The following is a 20,490-nucleotide window of genomic DNA, read 5'->3' as shown; positions in this document are numbered from 1 at the left end:
CATAGAGAGTAAGCAGAAGAGCCGAAGGGTGCAGAAACTCTCTTTAAAGCTGCAGGAGTAAATTTGTTTCCTTTGACCAGCTACAATGTTCTGCTGATGGTAAATTTCTTTGAAGATGTTGGACTGTATAAAGCCTTTTATACAAAGTTAACTTTACTACTGTTTACTAAACCTGATTTTATCTAGGGTTAGTTAAATAGTTTACCCCAAAATGGAAATTTTTACGTTGTTTACTTATCCTTAAGCTATTCAAGTATTTAACTTTAATTAAATTTGGTTCAGAGACATTTTATGACAATTATGAGAGAACTTTCATTTTTGGGTAAACTATTCCATGAAGGTGAAAATATATTTTTTGTTTCTACCATTGGCTAATTTGGTAGGTGTTTTATTAAAAGTGTTTGGTTTTACACTGCCCATTTTAAACCAGTTTTTGGGTCAAACTTGTTTTAACTTCAGAAGAATTCTTAAGGTTTGATTGTGTAGTCAGTTCTAAGTGACTGTTCATGGAAAGATTGCATGTTTCTCTTCGAAACCATAACTGATTCTTATGGTGAATTTACATTGTATCCAGTGTGTCTATGTATATGGATACTAAAACAATACTATATACATTGTAGAAATGTTTTCTGACAAAAATTGTCATGTTTATGATGTGTTTACATTTTTAGACAGTGTGTATTTGTATGATACTGTACACATTGTAAAAAGAAAATTGTATTATGACAAAATAAATTGTCAAAAGTTTGATGCTTGAAGTCATTCATCTTAGATGATAAAATTACACATTCTGAAAGTAAATAAATGTCTTTATATTACATTAATATTTTAAATTGTATTTGGTTGGATATTTGGTTAGATGTAAAGTATAATAATTTAAGTTAATACAAAGAGAAAACATTGAGACCAAGTATAATTTGAGATTTCATTAAACTTAAAAACTTTATTTGATTCAAAGATACTTTTTGCTTTGGCTAAGTAATGGATAGTTAATTCTTTTCAAAGTAAAAATTTTAAGTTGACAAAAAGTAATTAGATGTAACAAGTCGACGCAAAATTTTTACTTTGATCTAATGAGACACTTTTTTCAGTGTGGGGTTACAATGGGTTGAAGAGGTTCAACCGGATAGGGTGGTAATTTGCTCTGATTCAGTCGCTGTTTTGGGAAGCATCCAGTCGAGGAAAAGGGATAGAGATGATCTTATCACAGAACTCTTTCAAAAATGGTTTAGGATCCATAGATATGATATTGATGTGCAGTTTTTTTGGGTGCCAGCTCATGAGGGACTGAAAGGAAATGAGGGTGCTGACTTGCAAAAATAGAAATTACAATATCAATTACATTAGGAAAAGGAGAAGGGAAAGCCCTGATTAAGAATAAAGGTATGGAGATTTGGCAGGAAAAGTGGGATGAAGATTTGAAAGGAAGGAGATATTATAAAATTCAAAAATCAGTTAAAATAAAGATCTATAAAGAAAAGAACAGAAGAGAGGAAATAATAACAAGACTCAGGTTAGATCACACAGGATTAAATAGTTTGTTGGCTGTTTCTAGGGAAATAAATAGTAACTAGAAAAAAAAATTTGTTGAGACAAACTTTAAGTTGGCTTGAGAAAGCCGGAGCAGAGAGTTTGAAGAAGTTAAAAGTAGTTAGCAATTTTAAGTAGTTTGAAGTTTAAAGTAGTTTAAATTTTGATTGATAAATTAGTTAGAAAGAAAGAATAGTTAGAAAGAAAGAAAAAAGATTAGTTAGAAAGAAAAAGAAAGAAAGATTAGTTAGAAAGAAAGAGAAAGAAATATAAAGAAAGAGAGAAAGAGAAAGAAAGAAAGAGAAAGAAAGAGAAGATTAGGTAGAAAGAAAGAGAAAGAAAGAAAGAATGAATGAATGGTGGATTAGTTATTTAGAAAGAAAGACGGATTAGTTAAAAAGAAAGGAAAATAGATCAGTTAAAAAGAAAGAAAAATAGATTAGTTAGAATGAAAGAAAGAAAGAAAGAGAGAGAAAGAAAGATGGATTAGTTAAAAAGAAAGAAAAATAGATTAGTTAGAATGAAAGAAAGAAAAATTGATTAGTTAGAAAGAAAGAAAGAAAGAAAGAGAGAAAGAAAGATGGATTAGTTAAAAAGAAAGAAAAATAGATTAGTTAGAATGAAAGAAAGAAAAATTGATTAGTTAGAAAGAAAAAGAAAGAAAGAAAGAAAGAAAGAAAGAACGAAAGAGAGAGAAAGAAAGATGTATTAGTTAGAAAGAAAGATAGATTAGCTAGAATGAAAGAAAGAAAGAAAGACAAAGAAAGAAAGAGGGATTAGTTAGAAAGAAATATAGATTAGCTAGAATGAAAGAAAGAAAGAAAGATGGATTAGTAAGAAAGAAAGATGGATTAGTTATAAAGAAAGAAAGATGGATTAGTTAGTTAGAAAGAAAGATGGATTAGTTAGTTAGAAAGAAAGAAAGAAAGATGGATTAGTTAGTTAGAAAGAAAGATGGATTAGTTAGTTAGAAAGAAAGAAAGATGGATTAGTTAGAAAGATAGATTAGCTAGAATGAAAGAAAGAATGAACGGTGGATTAGTTGGTTAGAAAGAAAGAAAGATGGATTAGTAAGAAAGAAAGATGGATTAGTTAGAAAGAAAGAAAGAGATTAGTTAGAATGAAAGAAAGATATATTAGTTAGAAAGAAAGATGGATTAGTTAGTTAAAAAGATAGATTAGTTATAACGAAAGATAGATTAGTTAGAAAGAAAGAAAGAGATTAGTTAGAATGAAAGAAAGAAAGATATATTAGTTAGAAAGAAAGAAAGATGGATTAGTTAGTTAAAAAGAAAGATAGATTAGTTATAACGAAAGATAGATTAGTTAGAAAGAAAGATAGATTAGATAGAAGGATAAATAGATAGATTAGTTAGAAAGATAGAATAGTTAGAAAGAAAGAAAGAGATTAGTTAGATAGATATCTTCATAAAGTTTGAAGATAGATAGATAGATAGATAGATAGATAGATAGATAGATAGATAGATAGATAGATAGATAGATAGATAGATTTATGAGTCCATAGAATGGTAGTTTAATTGAGTCTAGGGCTTCATGGAGTTTAGATTTGAGTTTTTGGCTTGTACACTAATGGGCCACCGTAGTCTTGGCTCAATTTGAGCACTCTGCAATGTAAGTCTATGGGATTTTTATGGTTTTTAACATTAACTTTTAAGAAAACTGAAAGTCAAATCAGTCTGAAAAGATATAGCACACCAAGTCAGAACAGTCTGAAGGTCTGACCCGAGTTTGGAGTTTGTAGAGTTAAAGCTCTAGGAGGAATTAGAGTTGATAAATTTTGGGTCAGAAGAATAAGAAGAATAATAATAAGTTTAAATAGGATTTCAGTAAGTTGGCTTTCTCAAGCCAACTTAATAAGTGTGCTAACTGTGGAGATAAAGATCATGTCATCATGCACTGTTCCATATATGAATCTGACAGAAGAAACTTACATGACAAAGTAAAAGAAACAGGACGGGTGTGGGATCTAAAAGGGGTTTTGGGAACAGAAGGGGAGGAAGAAGAAGGGGTAAGAGAGACCAGGAGGTCTTTCACCTTTTTAAAATGCACTAGACTGAATAATAAAAGTGACGTGGTGATACACACTCTTGTACAGTAGGTTGCGGTATGCACCTTTAAAGAAGAAATTTCCTGCAGACAAAGCTTGTGAACGATTTGTCTTTGACTTTCTTTTCTTTTCTTTTTATATATTAGCACTTTGTATGTAAACTATTTAACCTGTAGTTAATAAAAATGTATTTCATTGAAACTAAAAAGTTCACCTGCCAAAAGTCTCAGAGATTGAGCTGAACTGAACACGGAGAAGTCGTCTGTGACCTATTTACTGTGAGTGTGAAAATTCAGATGCTTATGATTTAGGACAGATTTGACTTTAACCTTACTAACCTGATAATAATCAAAATTAGGTAAAAGGTGTTTAAAAATATGCACCATAAAACAATACATAAGCGCATATACATATACACACACACATACATATACACAAGGCACACATAAGAGATGATGAGACAAAACAATATTTTTATTGAGTTTAGCGGGGAATATTATATCATCTTCAAGCTCAGCACTTACTCAACCATAATCTGAACATGTTATTTCACTGACAGAAGCTCAGCTGTAGTATTAATGTAATAAAGAGAAAGTACGAGACTCTTTAACATCTCAGTGTTTATGATTTATCATGCAGCTCAAAGCATTATGGGTAGAATCTCTCTACAATCTATCCTGATTCTTCAACACAGTTTCACTGATCCATAACTAACCCCAGACCCAAACCTAAACCCACAATCAACCCCAAACCCAGGATAGAGCGGTTGAGTGAATGTGGTCTGGACTGTGTGGATGAGGCTCATCGTGTCAGAGACGCTGTAGAAGGACAGAATTCCTGCACTGTGATCCACATACACTCCTATTCTACTGTGATCCACACACACTCCTGAACTACTGTGATCCACACACACTCCTATTCTACTGTGATCCACACACACTCCTGTTCTACTGTGATCCACACACACTCCTGTTCTACTGCTGATGGGCTTTAAAGGGAGTTCAGTCTCTATGTTATTGTGTCTGAATGAGTATCTGGAGGAAGAGCAGATCAAACTCCAGGACTGATCATTACATCCAAACACACACTCTTTAGCCTCTCCCTTCCTGCTGATGCTCTTATATGACACTGATATACACACACGTTTACTCCACTCAATCTCCCAGTAACAGCGTCCACACACACTCTCTCTACACAACACCTGAGGATACACATCAAATCTGTCTGGATGATCAGGATACGACTGCTCTAGGAAAGTGTTAGTAATCACTCTGTTCCTCTCAGACAGACAGAGGTATTCATTCACTGTGTTCAGATCCAGATTGAGCTGATGGGAATCTGATGGAGATAAAACACATCAGAATCAGGAATTATGAATCTGTCTGATCTTTTAATGTATCTGAACTCTTCATGTTCAATATATCATCAGTGTCTCAGTGCAGTTTACCAGATATCCTGAGCAAATCATCATTTACATGATCAACTCTAAAACTCTTCTGTCATGTTTTCTTTCACTTCTCCAGGAAGAACATGAACACACTCAGTGAGTTTTTCTGTTTGTTTTCTCAGTGACTTACATTGTAGGAAGTCGTTCCTGGTCCTGGGAACAATGTTGGAGAAAGTGACTGTGGAGATCAACAGACATGAAGAGTGTGATTATGTCAAGAGAAAATGATCCCTGCATCCGTTCCTAAGACATTTCTAATATGATCTTCTACATGATCTGAGATGATGGAGGATCATTTCTGAGAGCAGAATCTCCAGGACTTTACCTCTGTCAGAGATCTTCTTCAGCTCCTCTTTGCAGAAATCCTCCAGTTTGTCTCTCAGCTGACGGACAGATTCTCTCACGCCATCAAAAGAGGAGAGAGAACTGAAGAGATTGTCATTTACGTCTGTAGATTCAGGAGGAGCTGAGAGAGACTGGAAACTCTAGAGAAAACAGAAATCAAAGCTCATCACCTCCACACTTCATCAATAACCTGCTCTACTGTCAGATTTGTGCGGCTCTTGTTGATCTTTAGTAACTCTCCTCAATCCAGCACTTTCACAGCATCAGCTTCATTCTTCTCATGTTCATTATGTGACATTAGAGACACAAGTTCTAGCGTTTGCCTTTTACACTATATGTGAACTTCCTAGAAATCAATTTAAACTCAATATTAGCTTGAGAAATACATAATTTTTTATTAGAAATACTGCGATAATAAATCCAAATATTTAGTGTGTTTTGAAATGATATGTTACAAAAGTGAATGACAGCAACAGTAAAAAATAAAATAGTAAAATAAAGAAAAAAAAGACATTTGTCCAGGAAACATGAAAGTGATTCATTTAGATGTGGAAATAAAATCGAGAGGTCAGTAATATACCAACATCTCTCTCACACATTACATATTTTAAATAATCAAATCATTATCCTGATGAAATGCATCAATCTCCATATTATCTGTATCATATTGTGTAAATTGGACTCTAAAAAAGTTTTATTCACAAAATTAAAGGGCAAAGTTTGCTACATTCATATTTAATAATAAATAATAATAATACATTTTATTTATACTGCGCTTTTCTCAGACCCAAAGCGCATACAATAAAATAAACAAATACAGCAAGAGCAATAAAAACAATTAAGAAAAAGCAGCCTTGAACAAATGCGTCTTAATCAACCCTTTGAATTGTCCCAACATTGGCGCACATTTGATCGCACATATTTGTGTGATGAAAAGGCATTAATATGTAATACTATAATATATAGTAGGAAGAAAAAAATACTATGGAAGTCAATGGTTCCAGTTAACTGTCTGGTTACTGACATTCTTCAAAATATCTTCCTTTGTGTTCAGCAGAAGAAATAAATTCATACAGGTTTGAAACAACTTGAGGGTGAGTAAATGATAGCAGAATTTTCATTTTAAAGTGAACTATCCCTTTAAAGGGCAAAGTTTGCTAAAATCATATTTGTGTGATGAAAAAGCATTAATATGTGATATTTTTGTCTTTGTTAATTTAATTTACTATGAAATGTGAAGTACTAAACAATACTTTTATATATGCTTGGATTTGGGGTAATATAACTTTTAATAAAGCACTAAGTTTTATTGAAAAAAATAATAGGCTACTGTTGCATTATTAAAAGTGAAGAAACAATACTGTTGTATTATTAAAGGAAATAATATAACATTTCTCATTTTATTCTAAACATTGTCCATTTATTTTTCGTTGAATACATCGTGTGTCTAGAGATTGGCTTTATTTAAAAGCACACTGAATTAATTTTGACATGGAGTGAATACAGAGCGAGGTTTTTTATTAGTGATCGGGCGGCGAGTGATGAGGAGAGAGAAATGATTAACTAGAAATCTCTATAGAAAATAAACTGGACAATCAATTTACTATAAATGAGTTTAGATTTGGATACTGTGAACTGGAACCTGTCAAACTTTCATTTTTAACAAACTACACTGAACCACTGAACGCTAATGTTGTTCCTACAACCAATATGAGAACAGAAAAAATAATGAATGTACATCAGTTGGGAATCATTTCAATGTTAAGAAACAAATTATTCATATAATTTGTAAAAAAAAAAAAAAAAAAGAAGAAAAGAAAAGGTACCATATCAATGCTTACAAATGTTGCTATTTAAGTTTTCAGTGTGTACGTTTTGGGAAGGGGCAAAATGTTCAGAAACGGCCCTGAAATCTACAAGGACTCTTAGGACACGATCCCAAGGTCAGGTTTTGTGTGGTTTCAGTATGTTGAAGCATTGCTAATATACAGACTTCATGTTTAGGGTCTTCATGGTCAAATTCATCAACGTTTCAAAGGCAAACAATTATGAAAATACTGTAAATTCTGTCAAGTTTGAAGATCATCTGATGAAACTTTGATGAATATTATTCAAATTGCTACCATGAAGTTCACTGATTTCACCATTATATAAGAAATCAGAAGGAAAAATGAGGTAAAAAAGTTGAACTGTGAGTGAAGATGATCAGATGAGAGTCTGACTGATGATTATATAATAACCGAACACACAGATCAACACTTCAGTCAGCGGCTCATTCTGCTCTCATGAAATGTTTCTCTGTGAGTCTCTTGCTCAAGTCCACTATGATCCTGGGCCCGTATATATACAACTTCCCTCTTCATGCTTATGCACTGAGCATAATAGCGTCTAAGCGATTGTGGTGTTCTGTTCTTGGGTGTAATAACTGATGTTCCTAAATCCGTACAGCTGAAGACGCAGTGGCTGAGTTTGTTTTCGAAGGGAATATTCCCCACGATCAACGCCAATGCTTTCATGTTTGCGCGAATCATTTCTCACACCAGACTGCTTTACAAACGAGGTCAGTATAAAGCTGGATTTGCTAAAAGCTGTTCCTGAAAAAAAGGATCATACCAACTTCGTGTTCCTGCTGCACCTCCAGAAGAACTGAAGTGAGTGTAACGTTTTATTAATCTTTATATTAATCTTTATATTAATCTTTGCGTATCGCTTGCTGCACGCTTCACGATGAATGCGGCTGTTTACACTCAAGGGTACATTACGGCATGTTTTCTATGTACGACGTTCTCAATATAATTCATAATCTCACGATTATAATGAACAACGTGTTATGGTTATTGTGTTACAAACGGTGTACGCACAGAACAGAGGGCGGGGTGAGCAAAGCTCATTATCATTTAAAGACACATGCACTCAAACGGTGTGCTGAAAACAGAGGTGTTTTTGACCAGGTAAAATGAGTGTTTTCTTACAATACTAATGAGAATTTTTAATTAAAGTATATTACAAACTTTTAATTTAGACCCTAAAGAATCATATTAGCTTGTACAAAAATGGCATTATATGACCTCTTTAAGACTCGGAACTGAACTGAGCTGGACGATGACATCACTGTTTTCTCCAGAGCGGCTGTATAGATAAATTAACTAAATAGATAACTAATGATTTTTACAATGGAAATGAATCAACACTGAACTCACTTAAGTTGGACCATGACACTATTTTCTTCTAGATCTGCTGTACAGCCGAAACTTTGTTGCATTATTTTTCTGTAATCAATGTAAAGCATCTTTGAAACAATCTGTATTGTAAGAAGCACTTTAACAAATAAAGATGACTTGACTTGAAATAATTTTGTCAGATAAATACCTTCACTAAGTTTAGTGTTTTGATCTTCCCTCATATTTTCAAATATTTAATAAATATAAATACAAAAAAAAAAAAAAAAAAAAAAAAAAAAAAAAAAAAAATCCTCATAATTTGATTGTTTAAGCAAACTTGTGGGGTCATTTAGAAAAAGAAACTCCACACATCACTTTTGGCCACTACTGTATGTTTTGTGTGGTCAGTGCCACAATAGTGCTATTTCAGACCCTGGTTACTGTGGACTGATGAGCTCAAGTCATCACCGGTGCACTGCTACTTTTGCTTACTTTAATTTCTGCAGTTAGAGCATTGATTTGTAGAGTGGGAGACGCTATTACATTTCTTAAAGGTCTGTTACAAAAATAATACCTTGTTGATCAAGCTTTTATCGTTTGATCAACTCATGAAGTCATCATTTAACTCCAAAACATTATGGGCCCTCTCTTAACGATCTAAGCTCATGGTCTAAAGCACACGGCGCAAGTGCACTTAGAGCGTGTCTGAATCCACTTTTCCTAGTTTAACGACGGGAAAAATGGTCGGCGCTCCCGGTGCATGGTCTAAAAGGGTCGTTCCTATTCTCTTAATGAGTAATGGGTGTGTTTTGGGCATAACGTGCAATAAACCAATCAGAGTCTCATCTCTCATTCCCTTTAAAAGCCATTTGCATTCGCACCATGGCGGATTCACTATTTACATAGAGAAATTTGCAAGCGGAAAAACTGAACACTTCTCTAGCGAGGAAACGGATCTGCTCGTAAATCGTGCAAGCAAACCATCTACGGGACAAAGTGTTCGCGCGTTGTGGACCCGCCTATAGGCGCATATTAGTAACGCGCTCTTTAAATAACAAAAAAATCAGTTCTTCTCTATCTCTGTTACCTGCAGGAAATGTATGTGATCCTGTGTGTGTGAAAGCTGCTCCAGCTCAGCGTCTCTCCTCCTCAGATCATTGATCTCCTGCTCCAGTCGCTCCAGTCGTTCTTCAGCTCGACTCACTGCAGTCTTTTCCTGATCTCTGATCCGCTGTGTCGCCTCAGAGCGGCTTCTCTCAATGGAGCGGATGAGCTCAGTGAAGATCCTCTCACTGTCCTCCACTGCTGTGTGTGCAGAGCGCTGTTAGGACACACACCACAATCACACAGTGAGCTTCAGTGAGTCCTGACTGAGACTTCTCAAACTTCTCTTCTTCTCCAGACTCACCTTATGAGCCTCTACAGCCTCTCTCAGCTGCTGAAGATCTCTCTCTCTCTGCTGGATCCTCTGCTGGAACGACCTCTGCGTCTCCTTCAGCTGCTTCTGCAGCACAAACCAATAACACAGATGCACTTTATACTGTCACTATATCATCATGTGAAGAGTTTAAAAAAAAATTTCTGTTGATAAATGTTTACGGTGTATTTTCACCATTTTTTTATATATATCATTTTTTTCATTCATATTTTCTGTTAAGTTCAATATGAAAGTTAAATGTGGAGCACAAATACGCTCAGCAGTGAAAGTCCACTTACAGTTTCTGTTCACTTCTGAGACGTCTGCAGTGTGAATGATGTTTCCTGATCATATGGTGCCAATATAAAGAGAGTCAACATTATTTCATCAGTGTGTAGTTTCATATAGAGTTCTCAACGGGCCTGAAAATTACAACCCGACCCGACCCGGCCCGTGGCTTTTAAAGCCCGGACCCGATGTAACCCGACACATCAACACGAAATATCTGCCCGAACCCGGCCCGCGGCCCGATCGACGCCGCGTTTTTTTTTCTTTTTTTCTCATACACGTATTAGGCTATGACCAGCAGACGGGAATTCAAATCAACCTTTAATGTTCACGCCTTTTAACAATACAAACAACTGAAACAATAAACTTTAAATAAATAGGCTATAAATATGCCTTTTTGACTGAAAACTTTTTCGACCCTGTTTTTTTGCTGTCATATATCATCAGCACCTTGCATTTTGAGCATTACACAACCTGTAGAATTTCCATCAGAATCCAGCAACACTCCAAACACTTTCCAGACCTCCGATTTTCCCACTCATGTAGTAGCGACGGTGAATTCACCTGCGGCAAGTTTACTTTTCACCAACTCCATCTTCTTCTCCAGGCTGCGTGCACGCAGCGCGCGTCAGGTCTGCCCACACGATGCACGTTGCACGCAGCAGCCAGACTTTCTTTACGGTGAACAGCAGCGATGATTAATAATTTTTTTTTTTTTTTTTTCACTGAGTGGAAAAGATTAAGCCCGAGGTCCGACCCGACCCGAGTCATTTGCTTATATTTTCGACCCGAACCCGGCCCGAACCCGCGGGTCCCGTCGGGTTTGTCGGGCCGACCCGACCCGTTGAGAACTCTGGTTTCATACCTGTTTCTCTGTCCTCTGTGCTGCAGCTGATACAGTGTCGTGGTTTTTATGTTCGTCCATCGTACACAGCACACATATAAACTTCTGGTCAGTGCGACAGAAAACCTCAAGGAGTTTATCATGTGTTTGGCAGATCATCTCCTGCAGTCGTCCAGTGGCATCCGTCACTTTATGTGGCTTACGGGCGTGAAAATCCTCATGACGGTCAAAGTGAGTTTGACAGTAAGACTCCAGACACACCAGACAGGACTTGACGGCTTTGTATTTTCTTCCAGTACAGACGTCACACTGCACATCTCCAGCTCCAGCGTAACAGTCAGCAGGAAGTTTAGTCTTCTTCAGTTTCTCCACCAGTTCAGCCAGCATGGTGTTTTTAGCTAAAGCAGGTCTTGGCCTGAAGGTCTGTCTGCACTGAGGGCAGCTGTAGACTCTCTTCTCATCCTCCTGATCCCAGCAGCCTGTAATACAGATCTTACAGTAACTGTGTCCACAGGGAGTGGTCACTGGATCCTTCAGGAGATCCAGACACACTGAACACATGAACTCATCCTGAGAAAATCTGGCTTCTGCCATTTTACTGCACGAATACTGAGACACAAACACACAACAGCTCAACTGCACTTTAGTTTCTCTTTCTCGAACTCTTCCTGCTTCCTGGTTCTGTGTTTGAGTGACGTGTGCAAAACAGATTTATCAAGTCTATAAACCCTCATAAAGCCTCATTCCTGCTGAGTTCAGATTCTACAACAGTAAATGCAAAAACCTTTACTATAAACCCTAATGCTCAAAATAATTAGTTGATTTGAGAAGGGTGAATTTAAAATAAACAAATGAGTTATCTTTTATATGTATTTAGAACTTTTTTTGTCTTCTGAGTTTACAAAACTGACACATTGTAAGTAATCTGAATTTGAGTTTTATTAACTTGTTTCTTTGAATTTAGACTTACATATAACTGAAACTAGTGTGTATGTAAAGTAACAGCTTAGCTGTAATTGAAAAAAATCCCACGATGCAAACAGGTCTGGGTTGAACGTCAGTAGGATGCGCTGTTGGCCCTTCACCAAATCACAGTCTGGCTCGCCATAGCTCACATAATCATGTCACAGGATGGAATCAGGCAACAACAAAAAATAAAAACTTCACAAAACACAAACAGTTAACATCTCTCAAGATTCACATATGCTTGTCATACAATGAACTCCTCACGAGTAAATTAATTCGCAAAAGCATCACTCACATGTTCCTACACGTGTTAGCTTAGCTAGTTTACATCAGTACATGTGAGAATACTAAATACACACAAATAAATCTGTGTTAAACACACAGATTAATCATCTGCATTTAAAAAATACTCTTTTTTTCCCCTCCATATATATATATAACGTGTATATATATATATATGGCCCGGCATCCAAGCCCGTCAGCGGCGTTACGCCCGTTTCACACATACTCCGTTTGCAGTGCGTGTGCGGTGCGTATTTTTTTCTGCACCCATAACAGGTTAGAGCTTTCACACTGCACACGGATGCAGTCCGTCGATCCGTTCCAGTTGCGGTGCGTATACAGCAGTGCAGAGATCGTTTCCGTACCGAGTCTATTTTTTGCTGTGCTGCAAACGCTGAATTAAAGTGACAACGCATGGTTCGTGTTTAAAATGCACACAGATTGACATGAAAATGTAATAATTTCACCATAAATGCATTTAATTAAATAAAATGTAGGCTAGTAATCTTACCATGAATGCATTTAATTAAATAGTACCATTTTTCACAGTCATCTTTTTATTTTAAGACGAGGTAAAGCAAGGAAAACTACAATTTACTTCAACAAGGCAACATAACGACACTCGTCTCATTCGTGGAGGTGGAAAATAGTTGTGACATGCAAGACTTTGTATAACGATTTAAATAGAAAAGGTATGAATCTGCTGTTTTTGTAAATTAAGTTTTAATTTAAAATGTATGCAATTTTAATATAAGTAGCTACATGGTTCAATATTTTACCACTGCTTGAGCAACTTAATATATAATCTATATAGAAGTAATGTATTGAATAATACGTTGTGTTACGACCTCTCATAAAAATATCAACTCTGCGAGAAGAGACTAGCCTACCTAAACAAGAACAAGTAAACGGCGGAATCAATGCAATTATTTAGGCTATTTACTCACTCACAACAGACGTCACAAAGACTCACAATTATAACGAACATTCCATCCAGTGAACGAAATATAACAGCACGGACAACAACTAGCCTAACAAAGAAAACAAAAATATATGTTTGATCTGTCGACGCTTCTTTCTCCTCCTCGTTGGCGTTTATATTAGTCAGCTCAAAAAGATAGAGCGACGCCAAGACAGACAAGGGAGGATGTGTACAAAGAGAATCCTAAAACTTTAAATAAAAGTTGCTGATAACTTCTGGATTTGAAATAAAAATAATGAGTAGGTCTATGTGTTTGTGGCTACAGCCGCGGATCAGTTCCGCACTGCAAACGCAGGATATGTGAAAGCACTATTGCGCGTGCTGCTCCTGCACCGCATACGCACCGCAACACGGACCGCACACGCACTGCACACGGAGTATGTGTGAAACGGGCGTTACACATGTTCTCCGTTCGGACCGCGGGCCCGACGACTTACAGCTCTGGTGGCGTGGGAATCCCTCCGCGCTCCCTTACTGAACCCTCGAGGACAACAGTGTGCATGCACAGGGGAAGAGACCGGTCTCTCGAGGAGAGGCGCGCTCAACATTTAACAGCGGCGGTAATGACGCTTAATTCTCGTCAGGTGTGCCTCATCACACGCCGCCAATTCTCCTCTGCAGCGCCCCTCCTCTTCAACCACACCCACTCCAGTCGGGAACCCTGGCGAAGGGCGGCGAATTAAGGGACGGGGTGGCGCTGATTATATGCGAGAGGTAGACATCCGTCACATTATATATATATATATATACAGGGAACATCATAAAATAAATGTATCAAGAATTAAATCTATCAGTTTCCCTGATCTCTGTTTGTATAACGTGTATTAAAATACTTTCAATAAACAATCTTTTAACTCTGTTTTTTTTCTCTCATTCACTATAACATATATACAATTTTCTGATTATTAATCAGTTAAAGCACATCAACTAAACATTTTTATGAACACATAAACTCACCAGAGTTCGCAGAAGTAATGTTTCTCAATCGACATCAATTGGAAATCCTTTTGAAACCCATGAACATACTTCAACAATTTTATATGAAAAGTTCAAACATCTTTTGTCAGAAAACATGAAGCAGCGCCACCTCGGACGGGGAATGAAACAAGACAGAGAGAACAGCCCAGAAACTATCAGCTGTCACTCCTCGTCTAAGCGTCCTGGGCACAGTGGTGAACAAGGTAAAAGTAGTGATGTGACATTTGGACCGAGGCGTCGGAGCTTGTGACGCGAAAAAATGGGCATGCCAGATGAAGCCGCGATTCGAGGCTTGTGTGTTAACGTAAAAATCACGTGACTAATGACAAAGAGGCCTCGGTTTGTGTGGATACGTCATCAGTTCGGTCTGAGTATCGCTTCCGGATAAAGGGGGTTTGAAACTTGCGCCACCTTGTGGGTGTTGCAGGAGTAGTAGAAGCAATTGTAGTGTCAGAGAGTCCGAGAGTTATGCTGGGTACACACCAAAAGATTTTTTACATCTTATAAGATTTTCAAAATGTGATAGACCACAAACATGAGGACAAAAAATCCTAGATTTAAGCGTTTTGCTCCTATAGTGTGTGGTGTGCCATGATGTGACAAAGACAGCACACCACACACGAACAGACCTCAGAATAAGCATGGCGGGCGATATGCAGGAAGAAATTGCGATGATAGTGTTTGGAAAGGTTTTACACGACACGTTGTATAAACATTTGTGCTGTTGCCACATCTTTGATTGATCTTGTGATTACCCATTGCCACACATCACACAATTAGCAGCATTACAGTTGCCCTGGGCTGCATTTCTGCATGACTTGGTGCACAAGTATGGTGTCATTGTGTGTGGCTGGCCGTCTGTCACTGTCATTGCTGTGTGTGTTTTTGCTGTTTGTTTTGCTTTTTGCCCGGGATGTCGACTCTCTACTGGTGTATGATCGCCAAACACTGCTGGATCTGAGATTTTCTGCTGAAAATATAGTAAAATTGGATGATGGTGGACGTGAAACTTTGCCCCCGCTCCTGGCGGGGCTCCCGGCTCACCTTTGGCACGCCCCAGCTCCACCTTCTCGGCATGAGCGCCGACGAAAGCGCACCCGCCGCCGGGGAAAACGCAGCGGCCGGCTGGTGAGGTTGAAGGCCCGTCTTGCATGTTGTTCTACACCTTTTTGGACTGAGTTTGGAGTCGTGCCTAGCCTCGTTATTCCTCGGCGCTCGCTGGACCCTGTCGGCGCCTGGCTGTTCCCTTTCGTCGGCCCGGAAAAGGTGTTCCAGCCCCGCGGCCCCTGCTCTCCTCGTCCCCGCTGGCGCGGAGTGAATCACAGCAACTTGCGGTCTCTGTGTCGGGTTTCACGAACATCCAGCGCCGCGGATCCGCCGGTTCCTGCCAGGTTTGGGCTGGTAAATGCTAGATCTCTAGCAAATAAGACTTTTGTCTTAAAGGATTTCTTCACGTCCCGAGGATTGGATTTCCTCTGTGTAACTGAGACATGGCTGAGTGATTGCTGCTACCTTAACTCCCCGCGAAAATCTTGCTTGTGGAGGAGGAATAGCGACTGTATATAAGAGTCATTATAAATGTAAGCAGATATTGCTGTCATCCACTTTCAGCAGCTTTGAGCTGAGTTTATTTGAGATTGGTCGCTTTCACACAGTGTTGTGTGCTGTGGTCTATCGGCCCCCCAAGTACAATAAGGACTTTTTAAATGATTTTTCTGATTTTCTGGCTGAAGTCATGCCTAAATATGATCGTGTTCTTATTGTTGGGGATTTTAATGTTCATGTGTGTTGTCCTGACAAGCCAATGGCATAGGGTTTTCTAAACCTCATTGATTCTTTTAATCTTGTGCAATCTGTGTCTGGACCCACACAAGAACATGGACACACACTTGATCTTGTTTTATCATATGTGACCAGTCACGGAAAGTAAGGACACATGTCGGTTCTGGGGCATTTTGAGTTATTCACATATTCTGAAAGTGTAGTCTCCAAGCTTTCCAACGATGTGTAACACAAGGAAATCTGATAATATTTGGAGAAGTTATGGCCATTTAAAGGTAGGCACTCAAAAATGCACAAAGGGAAGAAAACAGCGTCTGAAGATTCTCACCTTTCTCCTGCTGGGAGTGACAATAGGGCTCATTTACATCTCATTTAGATAAGCCATACCCCCCTGTAAAGCTGTAAGCACGGGGGGAGCAGAAAGGCCAGGAAAATGTGCCATCAAAGAAAACAGAAAAAAAAAGTTTGCAGGTAATATATAAATGTCTCTTAGCATCTACCGATAAAACTGTATAGGCAACTCTTGTGTACACTGAATAAAAAATAAGATAAATTCTAGACAATGTTCAAATCAAAAACAAGATGTGCTATGTGATATATAGTATGAGTAGGCTATTAGTAGGCTATAACATTCATTTCGTTCGTTTTTTAAATAAGATACTAGCTGAAATGTGTTTTTTTAAATCAAGTGATCAAAGTGCTCGTTGCCGCGGCGATCAGTGGCGCAGATGCAGTGTTTTCTCATGTGGCTCGCGTCTTCTCGACGCACGCTTCAATCCGTTGCGTATACTCTCTATTCGTTCTGTTTAATATCACAAAACATAATGCAAACGTTTGCGTGTCCCTGCTTGATATACAACCACTGCTGAACATAATCGTTTTGATGAGAGAAAAAAACTATAGGCTACGAAAAAAAAATAAAACCTGTACGAGGGTGGGTTCGAACTCAGACCCTCTAACACGGCTGGCGAAAGCGGTACCAATGGACCATTAAGATACACATTAGATTTGTAGGCTACATCTCATTAAATGACAAATTAAACCCCATGTAACCTACTATTTAAATCGATTGCTGGACATTGTAATGTTATTGGCGTCCATCTTCATTGAATTTTGAAATCAGATAGAGCCGGCCAGAGCGCTGCATAAGTAGCCACGCCGGCTTATTCAGTATGGAAATACACACCGACAATGACACGCCCCTACTGCGTGCTAGAATCTCCGAAAAACAAGCCGATTTCAAAATCAAAATGTACGCTTTTAAATATACCAATACTGCTATCTCAAACATGCAGAGGCTTCTTCGTGATCTCAACTAACAGATTCTGCAAAAAAACGAAAATCACAAATTTTGAAAAAAAAAGCTTCTTTCTCATTTTGCTCGAAAGTTGTGCTGCCGACTTGAGTCCCTGGTTTCCGTGACGGGTCACATATGGTTTGCCTATTCTTAATCTAGAGATTTGTGACGCAGTGTTTTCTGACCATATGCCTGTATTATTTGAGACTGCTCTTGCCTGTCATACAGTTAAAACTCGCTCTGCTGCATGGCGCTGTCGCATGATTAACCCTTCCACTGCTGCTCAGTTCTCGGTTGCTTTCAGTCAGAACTCCATCACTCCTGAAGTCTGTATTGCACACAGAAGAGCTTAGCTCATGGTTTCACTCCACCTGCCAAACTGTTTTAGACACTGTGGCTCCATTAAAATCCAGGCAGCCTAAAACTAAATCTGAGCCCTGGCTTAATGTCATGACTCATGCTACCAGACGTGAGTGCCGTAGAGCTGAGCGCAAGTGGAAGAAGGACAAACTGCAGGTGTCTCTTCAAATGTTAAGGGATTGCTGGCGTCATTACCAGGAAACTGTGAAAGATGCTAAAAGAAAACATTTCTCAGATATTATTCTCGTGATACAAGCCTCGTGTTTTGTTTAACATCCTTGACTCACTTTTAAATGCCCTGCAGAATGCTTGTATGGAGGCATCCCCTGCTATGTGTGAAAATTTCCTTTGCTTTTTTATTGATAAGGTCACTTCTATTAGATCTCAAATTGCACCTCCAGCTTCAGACCCTTCAATCTCTGTCCCCTGCTCGGCTGTCTTTGATCATTTTGAGCCGGTGACTTTTTCTTTTTTAGAGGAGGTTGTTGGTCACTTGAAGCCCTCGGGTTCTCCAAATGATGCTGTCCCCCCTCGACTATTTAAGGAGGTTTTCCCCACTGTAGGACCATCTATTGTTGCAGTTATAAATAGTAGTCTGACCTCGGGTGTGGTCCCTGAAATTTTAAAACATGCAGTAGTTCAACCTCTGATTAAAAAACCTGCTCTAGATCCGTCAGTTCTTGCTAATTTCAGGCCTATTTCCAAATTGCCTTTCCTTTCAAAAATCCTGGAGAAGATTGTGCACAGTCAATTATTGGCCTTTTTGGAAGAACATAATATACTAGAGGTTTTCCAGTCCGGCTTTAAAACCTTGCACAGCACCGAAACCGCTCTTTTAAGAGTTTTTAATGATATCTTTTTAGCGACTGACTCTGGTGACTGTGTTATCCTTGTGCTTTTAGATCTAACTGCTGCATTTGACACAGTGGATCATGAAATATTGATTTCACGTTTAAGGCAGTGGGTGGGCATCAGTGGCATAGCACTGGAGTGGTTTAGGTCATACCTAGTGGATCGAAATTTTTGTGTTAGCGTAGGTGACTCTGTATCCTCCTCTGCTCCTCTCTTGTGTGGGGTCCCACAGGGCTCAGTCCTCGGCCCTCTACTTTTCTCTCTGTATTTGCTTCCACTTGGTTCCATACTTAGAAAATACGGCATTTTATTCCACTGTTATGCAGATGACAGTCAGATTTATGTACCTCTTAAAAAGAAAAATGATAACTCTGTTGGACAACTACTCAATTGTCTCGACGACATAAAGGCCTGGATGGCTCTGAACTTTTTAAATTTTAATGATAAAAAAACAGAAGTGATGGTTTTTGGAGGCACCACTGGGACCCCGCCTGTAGATCTGGGCTCCTTGGCACCCTATATTACACCTAGCATTACAAACCTAGGAGTTAAAGTGGACCCTGAGCTTAAATTTGACAGTCAGATCAAAGCTGTTGTCAAATCAAGCTTCTTTCAGTTGAGGCAGCTGGCCAAAATAAAGCCAATTCTGTCAAGACAACATTTTGAAAATGTAATCCACGCCTTTGTAACTACACGGCTGGACTACTGTAATTCACTATATGTGGGGGTTAGTGGGTCCTCCATCACCCGTCTCCAGATGATACAAAATGCAGCAGCACGTCTTTTAACGGGCACACGTAAACATGAGCACATTTCCCCTATTTTAGCTTCATTACACTGGCTGCCTATTCAATTTAGGATCCATTTTAAAATTCTGTTATTTGCTTTCAAATCACTAAATGGTCTTGCCCCGCCATACCAATCTGAGCTTCTACACTCTTATAAACCTGTCCGCGCTCTCAGGTCAGATGATCAGCTGCTCCTGACTGTGCCTAAAACTAAGCGTAAGCTCAGAGGGGACCGTGCCTTTGCTGTGTCTGCCCCTAAACTGTGGAATGATCTGCCTTTGAATGTTAAGCAGGCCTCTTCTTTATCTGTTTTTAAAACCCTTCTTAAAACCCATCTTTTCTCTTTGGCTTTTGACACCTAGTAAGATGTCGACTTCATTTACTTGATTTAATTTGTTACTTTGAATGTTTTTATTGTGTGGTTATTAATTGTACATGTGTTTGTTTATTTTTCTGTACAGCACTTTGGTTAACTTTGGTTGTTGTAAAGTGCTTAACAAATAAAGTTGGTATGGTATGGTATCTCTGCTGTCCACATCAGTTTAACTTTGTACTGCGCCATGACTGCGTTTGTTATGCTTCCGTCTTCCATCATCTCGCTTTCTGATTGGATATTGTTTTGTTTCACGTGATAATCTCCAGAGTGTGTGTGCGTTTGTCCTCAGGGTTCCCCTACACATCAGGATTTCTGATCGTAAATATTAAACATGTTGAATATTTACGATTCGCGATCGGGGCGGCTCCGACGTTCTTCCGATCAGGTTCGGACACTCTTAACACACCTCACACCAAGGGAAAATCTGATAAGATAATCTGTTGAACCATCAAGATAATCAGGATATAGCTAGGATTGTTGGAAGGCGGGAAATCGGCCCAAAATCAGCCCGATTATCTTTTGGTGTACCCAACATTAGAGAACACCCATTGTCATTGTCGTTATTGTGTCATATATGTGTTAGGGCTGTATATTATTACATTATGTCAAGTTCGAATAGTTATAGTATATTGTTATTATTAATTATAGTAGGCCTAGCTATGTTATAGTCTTGTTATATTAATTAGATAAGATTATTTGGATTGCTTTGGATTTTGGATCTGGACTG

General features: G+C 38.4%; 1 protein-coding gene across 1 annotated transcript; it reads right to left on the bottom strand.

Annotated features, from left to right (window-relative positions):
* Positions 1 to 4,049: 4,049 nt before the first annotated feature.
* On the bottom strand, positions 4,050 to 12,537 carry LOC307164948 (tripartite motif-containing protein 16-like). The gene is made up of 6 exons (XM_079882181.1): positions 11,122 to 12,537; positions 9,960 to 10,055; positions 9,639 to 9,872; positions 5,371 to 5,530; positions 5,176 to 5,223; positions 4,050 to 4,936 (listed from the first exon to the last, which is right to left on the bottom strand). Exons 1-6 carry the CDS (start codon positions 11,692 to 11,694, stop codon positions 4,284 to 4,286), a joined length of 1,764 nt encoding a protein of 587 aa, XP_079738307.1. The 5' UTR covers positions 11,695 to 12,537; the 3' UTR covers positions 4,050 to 4,283.
* Positions 12,538 to 20,490: the final 7,953 nt, after the last annotated feature.

This window comes from Squalius cephalus (genome assembly GCF_949319135.1).
Source record: "Squalius cephalus genome assembly, chromosome: 9".
Taxonomy (NCBI): Eukaryota; Metazoa; Chordata; class Actinopteri; order Cypriniformes; family Leuciscidae; genus Squalius; species Squalius cephalus.
Note: the sequence above shows the minus strand (reverse complement) of the source record. Positions and strands in the feature narration are given on the sequence as shown.